The 18392-nt window shown below is 38.2% G+C and overlaps 2 protein-coding genes across 2 annotated transcripts; both read right to left on the bottom strand.

Moving 5' to 3' along the window:
- Nucleotides 1–108: 108 nt before the first annotated feature.
- On the bottom strand, nucleotides 109–5888 carry LOC112178568 (copper methylamine oxidase). Its single transcript, XM_024316720.2, has 12 exons — nucleotides 5356–5888; nucleotides 4749–4858; nucleotides 4358–4663; nucleotides 3902–4014; nucleotides 3478–3808; nucleotides 3184–3399; nucleotides 2838–3074; nucleotides 2307–2492; nucleotides 1408–1548; nucleotides 977–1245; nucleotides 780–861; nucleotides 109–498 (listed from the first exon to the last, which is right to left on the bottom strand). Exons 1-12 carry the CDS (start codon nucleotides 5591–5593, stop codon nucleotides 364–366), a joined length of 2364 nt encoding a protein of 787 aa, XP_024172488.1. The 5' UTR covers nucleotides 5594–5888; the 3' UTR covers nucleotides 109–363.
- Nucleotides 5889–12850: 6962 nt separating this feature from the next.
- Nucleotides 12851–16950, bottom strand: LOC112176666 (DEAD-box ATP-dependent RNA helicase 20). Its single transcript, XM_024314714.2, has 10 exons — nucleotides 16647–16950; nucleotides 15969–16531; nucleotides 15701–15880; nucleotides 15434–15595; nucleotides 15193–15347; nucleotides 14798–14890; nucleotides 14608–14693; nucleotides 14280–14506; nucleotides 13280–13513; nucleotides 12851–13165 (listed from the first exon to the last, which is right to left on the bottom strand). The coding sequence occupies exons 1-10, from the start codon at nucleotides 16700–16702 to the stop codon at nucleotides 13074–13076; spliced, it is 1848 nt and encodes a 615-aa protein (XP_024170482.1). The 5' UTR covers nucleotides 16703–16950; the 3' UTR covers nucleotides 12851–13073.
- Between the last annotated feature and the right edge of the window lie 1442 nt (nucleotides 16951–18392).

Genomic DNA, 18392 nt, shown 5'->3' with positions numbered 1-18392 from the left:
TCTTACTTGATGCAAGCAGAGGTTGACCATCTGAATTACGGACATGCAGCCATATGTAATTTAACATATCTTGTGACTACAGGTTTATAGCTGAAGTGAGATCTAAAATTGGTTTTCTGATTATCTTCATCGAAAGCGGACAATGTTTAAACATTCAAAATTGCTTGTTCATATCATTCTTTAAACGTTTCTGCAACTCTTATCTTCTTATAGTAGAAAAGTACTATTGGTTTTTCAAGCTAAACAAATGACCAGCAGTTCCATTTAACAAAGAATCTGTGTTCTTAGCGCTTGGTTCCCATGGGCCAATTGAAACCGAAGACAAATAGCAGCTTTGCGAAGAAAGTGGTACACAGCATCTCTTCAAAGCTTTGCCATCAACCCAGTCTGAATTGGCTTTGCAACCCCATTGTCTTTGACGTCATTTTCTTTGACTTCCAATTCACAGACACTGGGCGGAACATCCACTGCAGGAGAGCAGTTGAAGAATCCATGAGGCTGCACCCACAAGCGTTAACAAAGCATGATCAGAGACACCAAGCAACAACAATTGCGGTCCAGTTCAAACACATATGAGTACAATATATCCAGTTTCATGTTTAAGCAAAAGCAATTTCACAATTAATCTTAGTAATAATGATAGGCTACCCCTGTATATAACCCATATGCCACTTTGCGACATTAATCTCATTCAAGATAACTATATTATGCAGATGCTAGCAATCAGAACATGGACAATAATGATAAAGGATGCATAAGAAATTGAACCCAGTAAATACCATAAGCACAAAGCCAATGCGCTCCACTGGCATGACAGGCCAGTCTTCTAACCGAGGAACGTGAGTTATCCCAAATACGTACCTGCAATTATCACCGTTCTTGTTAGCATCTGAGCTTGAACAGTTTAATACAAACAAGACGGCAATGTATTATGAAGTACACGGAAAACACAGGAGAAAGAACTAGAGAAACCAACCAAAGGACAATGTCAGTTTCTTCAAGAGATCGATTCTGCTTAACCCATGTAGCCAATCCTTCACCGACCCTTGGGTTTTGGTTGGGAAATTCTCCTCCAGGAAACATCTCATCACGTGCATATGGTGTAACCCAAAGATTATGTTTCAAGAAAGCAGCTCTTCTCAAAAACTTGGCCTCAGAACCAGCTAATGGCAAACAATTTGAACCAGGTACAAGCTTGTAGCCTGTTAACTGTCCAGTTCTGTTAACAGTTCGTGTGTTCCTTACCTGGACCATATTAATACAGTACTCAATTATAACAATCTAAGTAAGTACTAGAATATAGGAGATTAAAACAAGTTAAGTTAAGTACCAGAAATCTAGATTTTTTTTTTTGAAAGAGAAATCTAGAATATAGGAGACCTAAAAATTATGGCAAGAATGCCTTACAATCCAATGGCGGGCGGACAGGGGATTACAGTCTCGCATTGCCTCCGATTCAGTTCTAAGAAGTCTCTCTTCAGCATAAAATGCATTGCTGTGGACATTATTGTCTCCAGGTTGTTCAACTTTAACATCTAGCTCCACAACCTACAATATATAATTAGATGGAAAATATTGACTTCATGACTTATGCAACAGTAGAAAAGGCATTTTGTTTATAACAACAATCAACAAGTCGCAAACTTAAATCACAAATACTTGGGATGAAGGTAAACTTGTAAGTCATCCAATAATCAAGTAAGTAAGCATCACTATTTGTTTTTTTTTTTTTTTCAACAAATACAAGAATCATCAAGAAACAATAAGCACATAAATTATTTCTTCCTCATCATGGGTTTAAGTCACAACATAATGGTTGCTGGTTATAGCTTGAATGAAAATTTTTTGATCGGGAGCTTTGTCACATGCTCCTTATAGAAGTTCCTACTCATTCCCCAGTCCTATAAGTAGAATTCTTTCAATTATTCTTGATTAGTCCTAAAAATTAAGCAGTCAGAAGGAGCAGGGGACCGCTCATGTCTTTCTATTTCACATCTTAAACTTTCAGGTTTTTCAAAGTGTTGTACAGTTTCTATGGGTAATGACAGGTTTTCCAAAAGGAAGAAAAGCAGCTGGTAATGGCATGGTATTATAGGGGTATTATAAGATGTATCAAATTCATACATACTGTCACATCTATCTTCTACTGGTGAAGGTGTGATACTTGATTGTGAGAGTTTCCTTATGCTTTTGCCATTAAATTATTGAGGAAACATTTCAGAATAATGACCAATGTAAAAAGTTGAACAACAAAACTCTCAAGTCTAAAGGCACAATACTTGATTGTGAGACTGTAAGCATCATACCTGATTGTATGTTTCCCCAGGTTTGCAATCAACAGCCATATCCATACGAGCAACAAAAAAGTGCTGATGAACTGGTGCATATAGCCCCGGTGCAATAACAGTGCCATATTTTCGGACTTCTCCAGGTTGTAGTGCTCCTAAGCTGAGTATTCCAGTAAGTTTAACTTCAGCTTCAATCTTTCCATCCTGCAATAGATTGACATTCATGTCAACAAAGCTGAACTTGTCTTTACTGGTAGGGTACTGAAGATAATGGGAAAGCAGACACAGGAACTTGTAAAAGATAAACAAGTTAAAATTCAAAGCAAAGCAAGAAAATTGTTCGCATTAAGTTGGCAGATACTTCTTCAACTACCTCCCTGTATCCTAAGTCATACAACTGTATCAAAGACAAACAATCACACAAAAACCATAAAAGGAAACCTAAATTAATCCAATAGAAATTTTCTTTAGCTTCCAGTTCAAAGTTTAACAATTACAGAAATACGAGTACACAAGCTATTCAAATAAATTTATAGTATAAAAGCTTGCCTGATAAAAGTGCCAGAAGAATCCGTATTCATAATTAGCCACAGTACATATAAAAGAAACTGTCAGCCGTCTTGACCTGCGCACTTCTGCTAAACCTGTTCTCCAGTCCTGGTGCTTCCACAGAAGTCCATGGTCCTCTTCGTGCAAACATACACAATTCTCAATTGTCTCAACACCTCCAGTAAAGTTTGTAAAATGGGCATCAAAGTATTTGATATAGCCCAAACAATCACACCCCTGTTGTGGTAGTTTGATTTCAGCTCAGCAAAGATTGAGCAACTTCAAAGAAAATGCAATAACTTCAAAAAGAAAACATGACATAACCTGAGTCATGAATTGGTCATACCTTCTTTAGGGAATGTGCATTTTTACCAAGGCCATCTTCCCCAGCATCAAAAGCATTTTTTCTGTAATGTGGATCATTGGGATCTCCATATGGCACCACCATTTCCACAAAACTCAACCTATGGGCTACAGGCCTTCGTCCCCGACTACCATCAACATACGCAATTGAATATATAACTAGCCCCTCCCTGGGAGTGAATCCAATACGAAAATTCCACTGCCAAACAGAACATGGAGTTAATATTCAAAATTTAGTAAACAAGAAGATGATTTCAGAAATAAATTCAAAATTTACCTTCTGCCACTCCACAAAATATCCATCAACACGAAAGCTTGGACCTTCAGCCTGAACAATTTGTAAAGGCTTCACATCACTCCGGTCAACACCACCTCTTGTTTCACCAGAAGTATAGTTCCTCAATGGATCGGCTGGAGGTAGGGGAACCAGCTTACGGTCTTCAAACTCTATCACCGCCATGCTTTGCATATCAACAAGTATATGGATTCCCTCAACAGGGCGTGCATAACCATTTTCCATTGGGCAGTCACTCTCAGTTCTACAGAATATCAGTGGTTTAGCAAGTCTTTTGCTAGGAGCATCAGCCTCACTATGATAACCAACACACCTGCAGTATAAAGCACCCCCCATATATTAAATAAGAGTTTATTTGTTAACCTTCTGAAATTTTATCTCTACAGGAGCAACTTAGAACACATACCAGGCATCAACCATCACAAGATCCATATCTTCAACACCCCTCTTCTTCATAGCGTCTCTAAATGGAGGAAAGTCTTTCACAACAGCTTCACATTCAGCGTATTCCACAGCATCCTGTAGTCCCGAGGCAATGAATTTTTTATTTTTAAAGAAAAAGACATCATGGAACTATGCTAGTAATCAAAATTCATCATATATTGTATTCTTTTAGCAAATGGCAACAGGCAGTTAGGGAAAATAAACAACAATTGTATGATTATATCCTATTGTTTTAAAAAATAAACGTAAAATACAATCCTAGATCATATCCATTCCGTGATTCTATCACTCGGGTTTTTCAGCTGGAAGTCTAAATATCAAATTAGTGAGTAGCACCAAGCAGTACTTCCAATTAACATAATTAAAAGGGTACAAAACAAGTTAAAATCCAAAAAAAAAAAAAAGGAAAGCAAAATACCATGGGGGGCTGAACATCAGGGATAACTTGTGATGATATTACTTTTCCTCTGTGATGCCCACCACGAGTAGCTGCATGTACTTCTGACAGCTCAACAATCCATGTGCTTGTCTCATTTGACTTCTTGTTGTAAACAACAAGTCTAGCTCGCCTCGGAGGAAGCTTAGTGGGTATTATAGGTCCACCTTTGGTTCTCGGAAGTAATGAGGGTTGGAAAGGAGGGAAGAAGTATGCATCCGCTAATGCAACAACATGTTTTTCTGGTTCTAGAAGAACCACTTCAACAAAACGCATACTATCTCTAACCTGGAAAGAAAATTATTATTTAGCCAACAATCTAAACCTCAGAAGAACAGAAAATAAGAGACAAGTCAACAGTTGAATTCACAACCTCAGGAGTTGCTCCAGCAGCCCTGACGGTCGCCACTGCCACAGAAATTTCGGCAGCAGATAAAGGTTCCAATGGATGCCTTGATTGAGGCCTAAGCATGATCGGGATGCCTACAAGAGCAACGGAAAAGACTCAAATTCACAAACCAAATGCAACAGAAAACACTCTGCATCAAAAAGTACTTGAAACGACCCAAGGAAAACCAGGCTTCAGATGATTAATGTGGAATGCGACAGTGCTCAGCTCTACATTAGGAATTCTGCGATGATATGTATGTAATTCTACGAAAATACACATGTTATATGAGTAAAATACGTAATAATTCCAGCCGTGCTTCGATTTTCTGACAAAGTAGCTCACCAAAATCCAAAATTTTAGAATGCTTCGTATTCATCTAAGCTCCAATCTAGATTAGGTTGTATTAATCTCTCATTTCCCTTATTCTCATCCAGAGATAACAAAAAACGCATCAAGAATCTCAGAACAAGAAGAAAATCAATCAGAAAAATCAGGATTCAAGAAACTCAAACGTTCCAACCGCACAGATAACACGTCAATGAATCGCCTAAAGAGCGAGTATTCACATGAAAGTCAAAGGCAACAATACCTGCGGCGGAGGCATTCTTGGCGGAAGGTTCAGGAATCAAGGAAGCCATGGCGATCTTCTTGGAGCGCTGATCGTCGCGGCGGTCCTCGGTAGCCGCGACGCTCCAATCCTGAGCCACGGCGGCCGAAACGACGGCGTTCGAAGGAGGCGCCGCGGCCTGGCGAGGAATGACGGAAGAAGAAGAAGAAGCAGAATCGGAGCAACATGAAGGCGTCGCTTTTTTCGAAGCTGGGGCCATTGCAAGGGGTTCGCGAGCGCGCCAATAATTCCACCACTATAGCTCTCTCTGCAATCTACTGACATACAGCACACCTCTCTCTCAATGCTCTCCGCCGCCACCACTATCGCACCGCCGCGCCGGAGAAGAAAATGGTTCGCAAGAGTTTACCTTTTTTCGTAGTTTGCTATTGTTTTTTGAATCACTTGAAGGTCTGCTAGGGCACGGAAGAGAATGTGAGTATGAATTTGATCACGGAATTTGAAAACCAAGGGGAAGAGAGTGAGTGATCAGAGAGAGAAACGGAGCTGAGGAAGGAGGAGAGGGGTGGCTATATATAGTAAGGCTGCCACGTGCTTTCTATTTTTCTTTTTTCTTTTTTCTTTTCTGAAGGATTATTGGGTTTTTGTAATTGTAATTACAATTATAATTTTTTTCTTCTTTTGGAATTTTGGGTTTAACTTTTTTTGTTTTAATAACTAGGGGAGGACCAGATAAAAAAAAATATATATTTATTTATATATATATAGGGGAGGGGGACTTATCAATGGGGAAAATGAGATAAGTGAGTGGTGTGATGATAGGGCGTTGTACTGTTAATGGGACAATTGGCACGTCAATTAGGGGCAACAAGTTATTGTGATATTTAGTATGATAAGTACAAAAAAGAGTTGATTGTTTGAGTATAAGGACCTCTTCTTTGGAAATGTATCCAAAATGACCATACTTTTCACAGATTTGGGCGTCACTTTCCGTGTGGTTTGTGGAGGAGAGAAAAAGTAGACAAGAGACCCAACTCTAGGGTCTTCTAAAAGGAATAGAAATAGCTTTAGCACGATGGATGATGTCGACTGCTACAGAAGCAAATGGACTCCCTTGTTCACTTGTTGTTGTTAAGCTTGTTCTCTCTCTCTCGTTGATCAACTTTACCCTCTTTTTAGGATTGTGGCAAATTACCAAGAACTTCTAAATAAGGGTTAGATGGTGCGCTTGAGTCTTGACCATGTTTACAGATAACGTAATCATGTGGATGATTTGTTAGCAAGTTTAGAATATTGATGCAAGTTTTTTAACACTCTTCCTTCTATTGTTATTCCGCTTCTAGAAACTAATTTATTAGGCTTGTCTGAGTCAAGATTAGTTGTGTGTTAGAGTTATTTTTCCTTATTTCCTTCAGGTTTCCTCTATAATAAAAAATAAATAAAAAAATTAGAGAAGAGACATCTTCAATTAAAATAAAAAATTGAAGACTTTCGATTTAATTGATAGACAATATTTTCAAATATAAATTGAAAGAATGCTACTCATATTTGTTGAACCCAAACAACAACCACCTATTTACGAAATTGTGGAATGCTTTGTCCAATCCTACTCAGATTTGTGCAATTGCAATAAGTAACTATGCTTTTTAAGAGATTACCAAAACAATGTGTTACAATCATATTAAGGTCGGTACAATTCATATCTAGTTTTTTCTTTTTCTTTTATGAGAGGAATCTTTTGACATGTTTTATCATGTTTGATATATTATAAAAATTAAAAAAATTATTTTCTCAAGTGGGCGACATGTATCATGACGTCGCACTGAATTAGATGGGCAAAGAAAATGAAGTTTATAACAAATTTTAGCGGTTCAACCAAATTAGTAGAGTGAATGTGAAACAAAATTGATAGGATGAAGTGTGACCAAAAACATATTAAAGGGGCAAACTGCAAGATGTATTTAGTTAAAGGTATAATATTGCAATAAGCCCCAAATTAGTTACCCTTATTTTTGTTAACCAAAATTTATCAAAAGAATTAGGATTTTCTAACCAACAAGTTGCCTTTTTTATTGAATAAATTTTTTTTTTGCGTCTTTTAAACTATAAACGTAGTATTAATTTTTTTTAAAATTTTTTTTTTTTGGGAATTTATTAAGAAGTAGGTCAGTAGGAAGATAACAAAATAAAATATCACGGGGAGGGCTGCCTGAAGCCCTGAACTCGTGAATTATCCTCCAGTGCACGTGCTTCATGTGTCATCCTGCCAATTTACATCACTCCACTTTGTTAATTTTATTTCTCTTGCTCTTGGCATTCTAGGAGCTCAACTTCATAACTTCTATTAATATTAACAAATCAAATAAAAAAGAATCTAGATATGGGATGATTCAATGAGCTTCAATACTATACGATTAAACAAATCCTCCTCTTTCGCTCAGATCAATCAAGTTATAATAAGAAAATAGAGAGTGTTGTTGTCGTTCATCATTTTAACTCATTTTGATTTTACGTATTCTGAGCAAAGTATTACTCTATCCCACAATAAATATCAAGTCTTTCATCTCGCAAAAGCTGGATTAGTGATAAGAAAAGGAGTTTTTTTTTTTTTTTTTGGGACAGGTACTTGCCCCGTGTTTATCTAATAGTGAGAAAAAGTTCAAAGTGTGGTGACAGCAAATGGTATATATTTTGAACTCACATGAACTACCGTCCATCTCTTGTTTTATATTAGTGCCTAGCTACCCTTTTGTCTGCAAATCATGATATGGCACAAGGTGATTGAATTTAAAAACTATACCTTAAAGTAATTAAGTAGAGGTATAACAACCTCTTCACAAGTCAAAACTCAATCTAATGAGGCTAAAGAGAATTGAAAGGACTTCATTAGTTAGTGCCTGTTGCCTCGTGGTATACATCAAAGTGAAATTTAGTGAGAAAAGCATGTCAAAACTAATGTCAATGATATCTAATGGTCCATTTATTTGATCTAATATATGATGAAATAATATCTTAATTAATGACCCCAGTGACCCTTGTTCTTTCTTATTGTTTATAATCAGATGATCCAACTTAATTAATTATATTCTTGGTGAGTTGGTGGTGACGCTTAATAGACATCCACTTGATGACTACAAGGAACATGCTTGCCTGACTCAGCTTTCCCACCTACCTCCACATCCACAAAACTATATATACTGCCAAATTGTACAATTGATTAATTATTAATTAACAAGCGATTAGTTTAACCTCTGATTAAAATTAATTTTGGGGTAAACTTTATGTATCTTTCAAGTTCCAACCATAACTTGTTACTTATAATCCTAGATTGGCCTGGAAAAGGGGGCAGATTGAGTGATTCACCCCTCAGTCTCACATCTACAAACCTACCTTTTTTCTAATTTCTCCCCACAGTTTTCTTGTTTCAATTCTATTATTTGAAGTTTTAAACACTAAATCAAATCTTTGACTTTGGTGAATCTCTTTTGAAATTTGATGTTTCACTTGTTCAATATTTCAACGCAATCACCACAAGTTCCTCAAACTACCGAGTTTTGACAGCATCACCTCAGTAAAAAGTACCACCCTTCAAGTACCAGTTGGTTATTTTCCAGATTAAACAAGATATAATGATGTTCTTGTTATTGTTGATTATAACAATGTGGAGAAAGCTCAGTTCAGAAACTGCTGAATCATCTAGTCACCATTATGCTTTTTCACCAAGACTGGTCATGATTTGATGGAGATATATATATATATATATATATATATATTTATTTATTTATTTATTTATAGGGTAAAGACTCCAAAGGAGTATTTGGCTTATCAGTCAGTGATCCAAAACTGGGCAGCTACTTTCATGAACTTGTCATTTATAATTGAATCTGCATATATATGCTGTCCACCACCCATTGATAATTCATAATTGATAACAAATATGAAAAGCAGTCCAGCTCATGATAGACCCTACCATTAGAGTAGAGCACTCATCATAGTGCATGTCAATTCCATTCTTTTCACATTTTAATTCTATACGTAAGAGTGGAGAGTTGAACTTGAAACTTTATCAACACTTTATCACAGAGAAATGACTTGCCACTAAACTCAATATTTAGTTCACAAAAAAGAGATATTATTTGTTAGAATTGGAGTTGATTAGATTCTAAGTGCTTATAAACAAATCACTACGCATTATATATTCTTGATCTTAGTTTATCCTATTATGATAAACAGTGGCGGATCTACATATACCCTTGGGCGGGCTGGAGCCCGTCCGAAAATTTTGGGTCAAAAAAAAAAATTAGATATATAATTAGTTTTTTTTTATTTTTTATTAGGTATACGCTTAGGCTCTCCACTACGCTTAGGCTCTCCACTTCGCGTCTTCATATTCGATTCCTTCTCCAGCCTCCAGTCGGCCAGTCCTCCTCGGCTCCTCCTCTAAACTCTAGCAGAGCTCAGCTAGTCGGCTTCTCCACTTCAAGTCTCAGAGATCAAGAGTTCAAGACATCAATAGTTCAGTCTTCCTCCCCAAAGTGCTTCGATTCCTTCTCCAGTTCGTCGCCTCCAGTCCTCCTCCTCTAAACTCTAGCAGAGCTCGGCTTCTCCACTTCAAGTCTCAGAGATCAAGAGTTCAAGACATCAATTTCGTTTAATTGAATGTAAGATTGATGTGAAATTCAATTTCGTAGGTTGTATTGGATTGATGATTTCATGGATTGAAGAATGAAGGTTGTCTCTTAGTCTGGAAATCTGGTATGCAGCTCTGATTTCTCTCCGACTTCTTGGTTCTGCAATTTCTGGGTTCTGCACTTCTGCAGTTCTGGGTTTAATTGTTTAAATGTGATGTGGGTTTAATTGTTTAAATGCAAATATGAGTTTATGTTGTGCAAATGTGCAATTGTTGTGGGTTAATTGATTATTTGATTTCAATACTTAACAGGTCAGTGCCTCAGTGGGTTTACTTAAAATTGTGCAATTGAGTTTCTGCAGCAAATATGGCATTCTGCTGTGCAAAAACGTGATTAAGTGATTTGAGTCTACTGCTTTCTGAGGTATTTTTTTCCTTTCTGTTCATTGTGCAGTAGTAATTAAGGTGGATTTTGGTAGGTGGTTTTATTCATGATTGAATGGTGGAAAGAATAATTGTAATCAGCTACTGTTAGAGAAACATATATACTTGATCAGTTGATCGATTACTAAACAAGAAAGTAGGGACCAATTATATAGGTTGAGAATGAGAAATTTCCAGCTTTTGGTAAAAGAATTAGATGGATAGGGTTAAGCATCTTCTTTCTGCAGAATGTTGGTTCAATCAAGGAAGTCAGAATTTTTCCCTATGCTTTATAGATTGATTTGTCTAGTTTTGACTATTCCTGTTTCTACGGCGACCACTGAAAGGGCATTTTCAGCTATGAACATCATTAAGAATAAACTTAGAAACAAGATGGAGGATGAGTTTCTTGGTGATTGTATGGTCCTTCACATTGAGAAAGAATATGCTGAATCTATTGACAATGAATCGGTGATCAAAGAGTTTGAAGCTTGTGGAACTCGTAGAGTTAGATTTAGTTAGTTTAGGTTCTTGTATTGCATTGCACGTTTATTTTGTTGTTGATTTTGTTTTTTATTTTTGTATAGATATGCATTTGAGGGGTAAGGCTCACTACGTCCCCCCTGACTAGATGTACATTTTTTTTTAATTTATAAAATTCTCTCGCACCGTCGAGATTCTCCATAATATATATATATATATATATATATATAATTTTTTTTTTTTTTTTTAAGAAATCCAGCCCGTCCAAGGTTCCAATCCTGGATCCGCCACTGATGATAAACACTCTATCCGTACTCATAAAATGAGTGTTAATGAGGTGTAGTTCTCTGTCTTCATATAATAATTAGGGATGACGCTTAATCCAACTGATTAATTGGATGAGTACTAGCTACCTAGGGTTTGTTCCCGGGAATCGGGTTGAGTAGGATAAACACTACAACCAACATGACAAATGAAAAGGACGCACCAGATAGCACTAGCTAGGGAGACACCAGTCCTCAGCATTAGGAACTAACATTAGACTCAAAATGCATACCCACTGAAGACAAAGTTGACGTAATGCTGAAGAAACCACCATGCTAACTAGCTGCATGCCCGAAATCTACTGTGACAGTAGAAGTAAATAGAAAGACGACCCCATCGAGGCTTGTTGTTCTCACTCCTTTTCTTCGATCCCATGGTTGTGGTTAAAGCATATGGCACAGCACTCGTCGCTGTCGTTGCCCAAAACTCCAAGTTGAAAATGAAGAAGGCGACCCCATCTGCGACCTGAAAAAATTGCAGAAAGTGATAGTTTTGATCTGACTTTACACAGAACGAGCAAATGTTAGACGTTGAAATTGGAAGCTGGAACCCACCGGCCAAATTTGGACCCCCCATACTCCAAAGACTCAAACGTCCCCCCGTCTTTGTTTATCAGTCGTTCAATCTCACCGCCCATAGAATTCAAACTAAATGGGCTTCACAATGTGAGACCATAAAAAAAAAAATTAAATAAAAAAAACATCTCTAATAGCAAATTATAGGGAAGCAAAAATTAAAATCTCCAAAAAAATTTCTGCTTAAACTCCAATAGATTCTCTATTTTACAGATTCCATAATTCTTTCATAAATTCTTCCCTAAGAGCAACTCCAACAGCTTCCCTATAATTTATGTATAACAGGGAAGCAAAGGTCAAAACTTTAACATATTTTTCTTCTCCAACTCCAACAGATTCCCTATTTTACAGCAATCTGTAAAATCTCCATATTCTTCCTTAAAATTTTAGAGATTGCTGTAAATGTAGGGAATTTAGTTTTATCTTTCCTCACTTTCCCTAAAATAGAGATAGTTGTAACATCTTCCCTATATTTTGATTTTTCTCTACTTTAGGGAAAAATGAGTCTTTTTTGCTCCAACAGATTCCCTATTTATCCCTAAAATAAAGATAGTCTCAAAAACAAAATTTTCTATATTTACATCAATTTGTAAAAATTTGGGGAAGAATTTGGTCTTCCCTTACGTTCAGAGTTGTTATGGTTTTTTAAAGGAGCACCGGGCGAGCGCCCTAAATGAATAAGAAATGGACAGTAGAGGGAATCAATGATTCTTAAGAATTATGGAATCTGTAAAAGAGAAAATCGGTTGAAATTTAAGCATAATTTTTTTAGAGACTTTAATTTAGAACTTCAAGAAACTGAGGAGGTTGTCGGTCATCAACTTATCTCCAATCATAATGGTCTAAATTTTTGGTCGATCTGAAAATTATAGTTACTAAAGACTTGTGATTTGCTCAACTCCAACTCTTTCCCATCCACTTGTGGTCTATGACATGGTCTAATATCGACCAGCCTTTGGCTTTCAGACAAGGTTTTGAGGTAAACATCACATGGGTTGAGTTTTGGAGTAAAACAGCGAAGAAATACGTGATTAAAGATGAATTAAGATTTGTAATGGACTAGCATTGCCCGAAAAGGCCCTGTCGAAGGAAACAACTGAATGATATTGCAATAAATTTATAGTAACAATAATTAGCATCTCTAGCCATGTAGAAAAGAAAATTCAATAATTCTCATCACTAGCCAAATACAAATGACAAAAAAAATAAAAAATAAAAAACAGAACACAGAACATTTCCATTATACTGCTTTTGCTTTTGTTTCGATCTGCTGAATAGATACCCAGCCTCCTTCACAGCTGTGACTACCAAGGTCTCTTATAACCAACAGGAACAGTATTTGAACCAGAAATCCGATTACCAAAGCCTCCTCGTCCTCTAGAGCGGAAGTTCCCCCCTGATTAAAAACAAAAACCACATTATTCACCATATCCACAACATATTTGCAAACATTGGACACTTTGCAAAAGAGAAATTGCATTTGTATTCAAAATTTGAGAAATTGAATCACCTCCGGAGTTAAAACCAGATGATCGTGCCATGGCAGACAATGCCGGACTCACAACCTGACCTGCTTCCTGCAGGATCTTGATCAGTTCCCTAGCGAATTTACCATTTGACTCTGTGAAAAAGGTCAAAGCAGTTCCTGTTGCCCCTGCACGTCCCGTTCGTCCAATCCTGTGGACATAATCCTCAAGGCTTGATGGAAAATCATAATTGATCACACATTTTATGTCCTTCACATCTACAGTCAACAAAGCAAAAAAAAGGTCAAAAGAGTTCAAGGAACCAAAAACATGGACTAAACTGCAAACAACCTTATCCCTGCATCCCTACGATCTGAAGATCAAATTGAAGACAACATTCATCACTAAATGTGCCCACCTTAACCTAGCAGGGATAAGGAGCAGCTTCACCACAACCACTTTCCATATCCAATCAAATGAATAAGCATGTGAGTCAACCGGGCTGCGAGGGTAACCAGCTCCATAACCGTGGATGGGCAGCGACAACTTCAACATGTTACGTAGACACTTCAAAGGAGCAGCCATGCCATTTCAGTCCCTCTAGTACAAAAAAGTGATCCTTTCACTTAACTTTCTTGACTGATAAAAGATACATGCTTGCATAATGATGTAATGGCACAGCACCCAAACAATTTTAGGAAGTTTCGTATTCCAGTGAAACTTTGCTCTTGGTGTCCATGTAACATGAGCTTTCAGAATAAGGTAGTGCCCACAGTGTTATCTATCATAGGGGACATTGTACAAATAAGAGAACCAATATTGCTCCTCAATCCAACTTATGCCCCTGCTGAAGTAGATAGCATGGTGCTTAAAGGATAGCAAAATAGTAGAAGTCCCGATCATCAGATATGATGGCACCTGCCTTCGCACCCAAACCACAAATTACATTTTCAGGAACTGGAAAGCAGCCGGCCGACTCGCAACCTTTGAATCAAGACCCAAATTTGTAAGACACCTAAGACTCCTAGCATACAGTAATCCTACCAAGACCCCGTGCAGCCACATCAGTGGCAGTCATTATAGGAGATCTGCCACTTTTAAACTCAGCCAAGACCCAATCTCTTTCAGCCTGGTTTTTATCACCATGAATGGACAGAGCTGGCCATCCATCCATCCTCAATTGCTTAGTGACATGGTCACAACCCTTTTTTGTCTCCACAAATATCAGAATTCGGCTCCCAACAATCGAGTCTTTTAGCAATTTGAGCAGCCTGTTAATATTAATAAATAATAAGTCAACAAAAGAATTGAAGCATTGAAACAGAAAGCAAAGCACAGGTTCATTTTACCAAATGCCAAACTCAAGACATACCTATTATATTTGTCAAACTCAGACACAACTTCAACAACTTGCTTTATGGATTGGTTTGCTTTCAAACTTGCTGATCCAATAATTACCTAATGAGACAATATAAGAGACTGTTATACCTCAATCTGCATGCACATATCTACTTATTGTAACTGAAATATCATATCTTTATGGGAAGATCTACAAAACAAACCTTATAGGGGTTACGTAAAAACTGCCTTGCTAAGGATTCGACCTCCCTTGGCCATGTGGCACTCCAATACAATGTCTGCCGATCTGGTCGGGTCTGCAAAAATAATTTAACTTGATCAAATGGAGCTCTTAAACTCGTGTCAACATTAATTGCCAAATTAGTATTTTGCATATAAAACTTGATGGCATGGTGATACAGGTATATTCAGGAGACGAGCTAGAATAACTCATGAAACCAAAAACATGTGCTCTTAAGCATACTAGGTAGGTCCAGTGTAGAATGACTATAAATTTTGGGTTTTACAGCCATTCCATACTGAAGTGTTTTGGTTTATTACTATGGTTACTTTCAGTCAATGATAAATTAAGTAGAACAAATTATGGAAAATAACATACTTGAGATACAATTTTCCTTATCTGCGGCTCAAATCCCATGTCCAACATCCTATCAGCCTCATCCAAAACTAGGTAAGTCACTCTTCGCAAATTTGTGTGCTGAGCTTCTAACATATCTATTAGTCTGCCAGGTGTAGCTATCACAATCTCAACCCCTGTGATATGGTAGAAGTTAGGATATTATGATACACGGGCCCCTACTCATAAACTGCCAAAATCAAATAAACAAGTTAGCAAGCACCTCTTCTAAGATCGCGTATTTGGGATCCTTTTGGAGCACCACCATAAATGCAAGTACTCCTAATATAATTTTGTGAACAAAATTTTACAGCTTCTTCTTGAATTTGAACTGCCAATTCTCGAGTAGGTGCTAATACTAACGCAATAGGACCATCACCTTGAGCTGAATGTTTAAAAAAGAAAACATAAATAAATAAATAATGACATTCAGAATAAATTGCTATCAAGAAGAGAGGCAAACTAAACCGGAATGGTAATGTATACTGACCTAATCGAGGCTGTGCACTAATATGTACCAGAGCTGGCAGCAGATATGAAAGGGTTTTCCCGGAACCAGTCTCCGCAATTCCAACTAAATCTCTACCCTTTAGTGCCATTGGCCATCCTTGAGCCTGAATTGGTGTTGGTTCAACAAAACCCAACTTGGCAATCACGTCAAGACAGTAACCTAGCATATCAGATTATCAATCAGCTTTTTAGCAACTAGCATAAACAGAAAAACTCTACAGCATTCATCAAGTAAGGAAATAAAATACCAGGGAAACTTGCATCCCGAAACGTCTGAATTGGCTTCGGGACATCATGCCCATCAACCGTAATCTCCCTCCTGGCTCGATACGCCAAAACTTCATGCTCTGACATTGCCTTCACCGAAGGGCTCTCAATGTAGAAATTCTTCTCAAAAGGAACTAAGCTCCCAAAATCCTGCTTGGGAAGAACAATGCCATCCAAGTCACCTCTTGATGACCCACCACCATGTCTACCACCGCCTCCACGCCCGCCCCCGTAACCTGAACCTCCACCACCCCGACTATAACCGGAGCTTCTACCACCCCCACGGGATCCATCAAAACCCCTACCGCCGCCGCCACGGGCTCTCCCGCCAAAACTACCACCGCCGTCTCGGCCCATACTGAACCGACCCGCCGGGGGCTGGAAAGGAGGGTATCCATTCCTATCTCCCGGAGCTCCTACCGGTCCAGCCCCTCCTCCTCCATAAGGAGACACCGGAGGCGCTGAGCCCCTGTACGGGGCTACCCCACCTCCACGGCCGTAGATCGGTGGCGCTGCCGCCGCAGGCGCTGGACCCATTAGGTCACTGCATACATATATATATAACCAACCAATTACGATGATGAAAGAAAATTCATAAAGCAGAAAACTTGAATCAAATTGAAGAGATCTGAATCGGAATCAAATTGAAATTCCAGTACCTTCGGCGCTCGCGGTAGGAGCCTGCGTCGGCGTATCGGTTGTCGTAGGCGTACATCAATGACCGGAATTTATACGGTTTCTAGGGTTTCCGATCTATTAGGGTTTGAAAGAAAACAGAACCGAAGGAAGATTATAGAGATAGAGACGAAAAAGGGTGAAACCTTAGAGTGAAGTTCGGTTCTTGTAACTTCCGGTCGCTCTGGGTTTGATTTGCCGGAGATTTAGTATTGAAAATTGGAATCACGATCTGAGGGGGGAGCAAGAAAGTAAAGAGAAGAAGTAGATGAGATTGGGCGGCTATCTATATCGTTATATTGTCGGGGAGGGAAAACTAACCGCATTCTTTTCTAGGCGGCGTGTTACGTGGACACGTGGCGTTGTGGAAACCGTATGGTTTGAGGCGGCGGACGTCGACTTGGACTTGGAAAAAATAGTTACCGGGGTTCAAATCTTTTTATTTTTGAAGGGTGGTCATCTCGGGGAGTTTTAATGGCTCAAATCATTGTTCGCAACTCCACGTTTTAAACTCTCTTTGCTTTCGTTTTCAAAATTAAAAGCCCCAAGATTCTTTTCTTTCTTTATTTTCTTGCATCCTCTCACACACTTTTTAGGCCGTAACTTCCTTTTCGCTTATATTTGCTTGGTAATTTGCTTTTTACATAGAGAAAATTCTAGTAATGTAGCAATACATTAAGTAGATAGATTAGGTTTGATGTAGTGTTAAACCGACTTTATGCATATATAGGATAGCTTGACTTGATCTCAAATTAATCTACATCTGTATCGAGTTAGTCTACCGCCATATCGAACTAGTCTACTTGATGTCCCGGTACATTAATGTACAGTAAACAAACCCTTAAACTTATATGGTTGCACTTGCTCCGTTTGATGTAAATCAATGGTGTGAATTAAGCCCTCCATCCGGGCATGGAAGTGGATTAAGATTAGAATTAGTCTTGAGGTTCGGTACTCTCTAATGATTTGGTATACATTTATATTGACAGATCTTGATTTCGCAAACAAGGATCGAAGGGAAGAAGTGGGACTAGCAGTGGTCTGATGGGCAGTTTCTGGTGGGAGCATTGTCCGATGTGAGGGAGAGAAACGGCGTCACCTTAGCACGCGGAAGCATTGGCGCGTCGTACTGTTCTTCAGTTGGCCGTAGAGCATTGTAAGCTCCATTAAGCTAATGAAGTTCCTTATAGATTGATCATTTAACTTTGGTAACTAAATAATTTTTGCACCATTTAGCTTCAATAATCAATAGGTCAATAATATATGATATTCAGTGGTTGACATTTGAGATCGCTTCAAAAACTTGACACTCGCTCTGCTATCATTTTCTTCCATATTCAATCTTCGATCTGTTTTCTCAACTCTAATTCTTGGTATAATAACCAAACATGAGGAGATTATTAACTTAGCACGAGTACTACTGCATCCTCCAGCTGACAGGTTGCTAGCTAGTCTCTCATAAATATTTGATCACTTCTGGCCTTTCATGTCCATAGTCCATCGGCGCATTTGTTTCAGGTAACCGTGGCGGTGTGACCACCATTGTTGGTGCTGTAAAATAACCATATACATGCTCACAACATATGCACACAATCATAAAAGGGATTAAGGCTTACCTTCAGCAATTACTGGCATGGATTCCATCTTATGCAGTTGCAAACACGAACACTGAATATAGCCTTCTGTTACTTACCAACTTGCTTCTCAATGGACAGAACAATATGCAAAAC

The sequence above is a fragment of the Rosa chinensis genome, chromosome 7 (assembly GCF_002994745.2).
Source record: "Rosa chinensis cultivar Old Blush chromosome 7, RchiOBHm-V2, whole genome shotgun sequence".
Classification (NCBI taxonomy): domain Eukaryota; kingdom Viridiplantae; phylum Streptophyta; class Magnoliopsida; order Rosales; family Rosaceae; genus Rosa; species Rosa chinensis.
Note: the sequence above shows the minus strand (reverse complement) of the source record. Positions and strands in the feature narration are given on the sequence as shown.